Source organism: Gadus macrocephalus, chromosome 1, assembly GCF_031168955.1.
Source record: "Gadus macrocephalus chromosome 1, ASM3116895v1".
In the NCBI taxonomy this organism is placed as follows: Eukaryota; Metazoa; Chordata; class Actinopteri; order Gadiformes; family Gadidae; genus Gadus; species Gadus macrocephalus.
Window position 1 is genome coordinate 11,683,483 of NC_082382.1, and position 4,848 is coordinate 11,688,330.

At 42.7% G+C, this 4,848-nt stretch overlaps 1 protein-coding gene across 1 annotated transcript in view; it reads right to left on the bottom strand.

Annotated features, from left to right (window-relative positions):
• Positions 1-2,161: 2,161 nt before the first annotated feature.
• The window catches only part of rbm38 (RNA binding motif protein 38), a 14,694-nt gene continuing 12,007 nt past the window's right edge, over positions 2,162-4,848 (bottom strand). The window contains 1 exon segment of the mRNA XM_060036208.1: positions 2,162-3,694. Within this exon segment, the coding sequence (XP_059892191.1) occupies positions 3,319-3,694 (376 nt within the window). The 3' untranslated portion in view covers positions 2,162-3,318.

The following is a 4,848-nucleotide window of genomic DNA, read 5'->3' on the forward strand; positions in this document are numbered from 1 at the left end:
ACTTTGGTAACAGCGCCTTGTTTTTCTCGAATGAAACCCAGCTATAAACACTTACTCTATATTTGCTCAAAATGTTTGAGTTCTATAGTAGCAATGTACGAGCGTGCCTGGGAAATTCCCAGAATATGTTCAGGGAAATTTTTTTAATTATTCTATTAAAACATTTTCTTCACCCTTGATGGCCCTTCTATTGATAAGAAGTAGCTGGTGGGCCATGAATGTTGTAATCAGGTGTGTTGTGACATGTGACACCGGTCCTAAAGGTAAGTGTTAACATGTGCTGAATATTTCAACTCATCTCTCTTGTGGGCTGGTTTATTTTCTAGAATTCATGAGACGTCCCACGCTCCAAGAGACCCATTTCCACCAGCACCATAATACAAACTAATATATGAAATACAGTATTTACAAAATTAGCATTTTACAAATATTTTTCTCTTACAGTGAAACCTTCAAACCGATTTAGTTGAGGAACTGTTTCTATTATAACATGATGTACAAGCTGCACCATTCAATTTGCCTTCTGTAAAATGTATATAATGTAACATTACCTAGCAAGAGAAGGACCCCACTAATAACGTCCATTCTAGTGACGAATGACAAAGTTCGAGGCGGGTATCATGGCATTCATGATGACATCAAAGAGCTTCAACATTGTATCCAGAAATAACTCAAATACATTGACGGGCCCATTTTTAGCTCTCTGTAGGCGACGCCAAGAATGGCCATGACATATCCCTCTATAGATGAGGGAGGACTGAGAGACAGATTGACCCCTGGACATGCTGAAGACGCGGCTCCATTAGGAGTGTAAAGATGGCATGGAGAATTCTAGAGCACAGCTGGGAATGTCAGCCAGATAAACAAAAGGGGTCCACAACCCCTTTTGCCAAGTTATTTTGGAACTCTAGATTTTATAAAATCAAGTGGAAGTCAGTTGCATATGATTAGTTGATCCATTGATCATCTGGGAGTTTTCTCACCTCAGCAAACCCAGAAATCTACAAACCGATTGGTTCGAGTGTGCTGGCCTTGGCAAATCCCTTTTTAATCCCTCCAAAATGGAACCTGATATCAGAAAGAACGCAAAAAAAGAACATTGGTTCGTATTTTGAAGACAATTGATTCTTATGATTTGTTTTGCTTATTAGATGCATAAACGGCCTTAAATTGCATCATTCAAATATAACAAGGATTTGCCTCGTCAGGGGATTTTAAACATAAATAAAATCGTGTATCCTGCATTAACATACTTTATTCCACATGGTGGCGGTAGAAGCCCGAGACTGAAGGCCACGACACAATGTGGGTCACCTGTTACAGAACGCTTTAAATCGCATCGAGCGGACACATATAACAGGGATGAAGAATATTAAGAAGAGACACATTAGAGGGCGAGGCACGTCAATACCATTATCTACTTAACAATATGTATTTATATAACGAATGCTTTAAGTCTACTGTCGGGTAATGGTTACTGCTAATGTGTTTGCTATGTGTGCATAGCAGCCAGGAGGCAGTATTGGGCTTTCGAAGGTTCGTACCTTTTGGTGTGGATACATTTCCTTTGTTTTCGTGTCAGAAAAAGGCAAAACGAAAGATAAAGGCTCTGGGCAGAGGCTGAACCCTAATAGACACATATCTCTAGTGTTTTAGTAACTATTTAAAATTGAGCAACGATAGCTGAATGGTGTATTACCAAATATAGGCTATTATAAATATATTAGCCTACATGTCATACATGTATATATGTTTGTAGTATATGGTCATTATGTAGCACTTACCTATTTTAAATCATATAAAAAATGCTGATATTATAATACATGAATATGGTTTTCTTCACATTGAGTGTCAGCAGTGTCATCAATACATTTCAAGTCGCTTGGTAGAAAGGAACCCAAGTTGTATCTATACTACGTCCAAACTACACCTAGTTTTGGTTTAGTCAACGATGCCCATAGCCTCTGCTGTTGGACAAGTTGTGTCTGGGTCCAGGCTGAGGCACGGCCCAGTGCAGAAACAGCTTTTGATACCAGTGTGTTCACACAGACTTGACCACCAAGTGAGATTAAATGCCCTAAATGTCAATTCAACTCCCGTTCAAGCAAGGTAATCATCCATCATTTTTTAAGGTAAGAAAGGAACCCACAAATGGATCAGATATTTTGCATATCTCTTGTATTTATTAGCTGTATGGCTTGTGGAGCGACTGTACGGACGGACCCGAGTGCCATCGCTGCCTCCTCTGTGTTCACTCTGCAGCTGGTTAAGAACAATGGGATGACAGACACAATGAGAGAGAGAGTGGACAACTGGGTCCTGACACTGCAACCCACAGCGAGTGTCCTTCCGTCCCTCCTGTTCTTTCTTACACCCCAACCATACAGAGTTGATTGTGCTAATCTTCGCGCACAGTCACAAATACTAGGACGTTTGCTTTTTTTTTTTTTTTTTTTTTTTTTTAAAAATGTGCATTTTAAGTAGCATTACAACACATGACTGTGCTGTTATACAAAGATTTACAGGTTTAAAAACAGTCTGAAAATGTGATGCGAGGAATGGATTTGGGTTTTAATTGTTCATTTTGCTCTCTCTCCAGTTAAGCAGTATAAAAGAGTTTGTTACAGTCAGTGTAGACTACCGTTCCCCTGGTCATCTCTGTATCGCCCTAATTGCATATTTAGTCAAACTCTGATTATCATCGTATAAGAACTTACCAGCAGTAGATAAAAACACCAACTAGCAACAGGACATTCAACAAAATGGAGTCTAAATATTATTGTTTTTTCTTTCTGCAGTAGTAAAAACGCTAAACACGAACAAAGAGGAGAGCACAACAGTTTTATGATGAGAGGTTTCCTAAGGACAACAAATTGTGTTCCTGCAGAAGGGGGCTCTGGAAGTGGAACTGTTCTCAGGACGGCCCCGGCCCCGTGGCTCTGGAGGAACTGCCCTCACAACATGTCCACTGGATGCCTTTCTCATCCAACACATGAAGCACTTCAGCGAGAAAGTGGTGAAAAGAATGTCTCAAATGTCTCGCTTATGCAGATTATACGTTTTTTTTACCTTCTCCCACCCCCACTTTGAAACAGCTCTTCTTTTGTGCGGATACCTCTCCTCACCAAATAACACCAAAGTACACCAAAAAAGACCAAATATGTGCTGTCCGTAAGCCCTTTAACATGTCAACAAACTCCTCCCCTCCCGACACTCCACCCTGATGATGTCACGGGTTCATAGTGCACCAGTGGCTCCACCATAACCCCATAACCCCCCCCTAGGCCACCAATCAGCCACTGGTCACGCGCTGGAAGGTCACTGCATGCGGTCGGGCTGGAGGAGAGGGTAGTGGAGGTAGGAGGCGGGCGGCCCACCGACCAGCGGGGCCAGCTGAGGAGGAGGAGGAGGCGGAGGAAGAGGAGGGTGCGCGTGGATGGGCGGGCTGATGGCGTGTCCCGGGGCTGAGGCGGCGGCGGCCGGGGAGAAGCCGTAGCCGAGGTACCCGGCGGTGGGCGAGGGGGCGTAGGGGTACTGCTCCAGGCCCCCCCCGGCCAGGCCGGCGTAGTGGCTGTACACGGAGCTGTAGTCCAGGTAGTGGGAGGCCAGCGCGGCCGGGGGGCTGCTGAGCTGCGGCTGCAGGACCAGGCCCGGCTGGAGCATGGCCTGGGGATACACGTACTGCTGGGCCAGCCTGCGAGGGGGGGAAGAGCAGAAGGTTACAGAGGTCATCACATAATGGAGGTGTCAGGGATCATGATTTACTGGTCAGCATGCGCTTTGATCCACAGTGACTTTCACTGAGATGAATGTCAGAAAGGAGCCAGGAGTGACACATTGATCAAGGAGAAGAATCCGCAGACTGACTAACCCCAGGATATTTACAGCACCCTCGCCACGACGCTTCACCCCCGTTATTTGTTATTAGGGTTCCGAGCAGTGAAGCTGCTTGGTCCCCTATTGTTTCTGTAACGTTTTCTTTTTCCCTCAAATTCTGTATAAATCATACTGCAGCCTATACCATAAGTCGAAAACTCTTGAAATTTTCAGGTATGGTTACCAATAACCCCCTCTATCCATGAACCCAAATTTTTGGTACTGCACCCAAAGGTGGTGCTATTGTAAAAAATCATGAAATAGGTTTATTTCTCCTTACCGGATTGACCTTGACTCAAAATTCTTTCAGAATATTAATCTCTAGAATCAGACGCATTTATAAAATCCTGTATACTTTTCCCACAATTTCATAATAAAGCTAAACATGATAAAAAGATTCACAGGCTACAAAAATAATCAAAAATTCACCAAGATCGCCACATGAAATCTTTAGACCAAGCTTCACAAAAATCATCTAACTGGCCAATAAAGTTGGAGCAGTTAGCCCATTTTTCTTATATCACCATTTTGTTATTGCATAAAAAAACATACAACTATTATTAGGTGGATACCAATACCCCCCACTACCCATGAACCCAAATTGTGCTACTGCACCCAAAGGTGGCGCTATTTAAAATATGAACTAGCCTTATTTCTCCTTACGAGATTGACGTGGACTCAAAATTCTTTCATCATATTAATCTCTAAAATCAGATGCATCTTTTTCACCCTGGTCTAAAATTTTTTACTTTTCCCACAATTTCATAGAAAAGCCAAACGTCCACGATCTCAACTCCTTTTGCCAATATGACCATTTTGTTATTGTATAACTATGGCTATCATTAGATGGATACCATTAACAGTGCACATTTTCAGATCTGTACTCTAAAGAAAGCCCTTAATTCTCTTGCGAAATGTGTGCTTGGAGTTTTCTTGATGTTGTGTACTTATCAATCGACATTTTCACTGTGT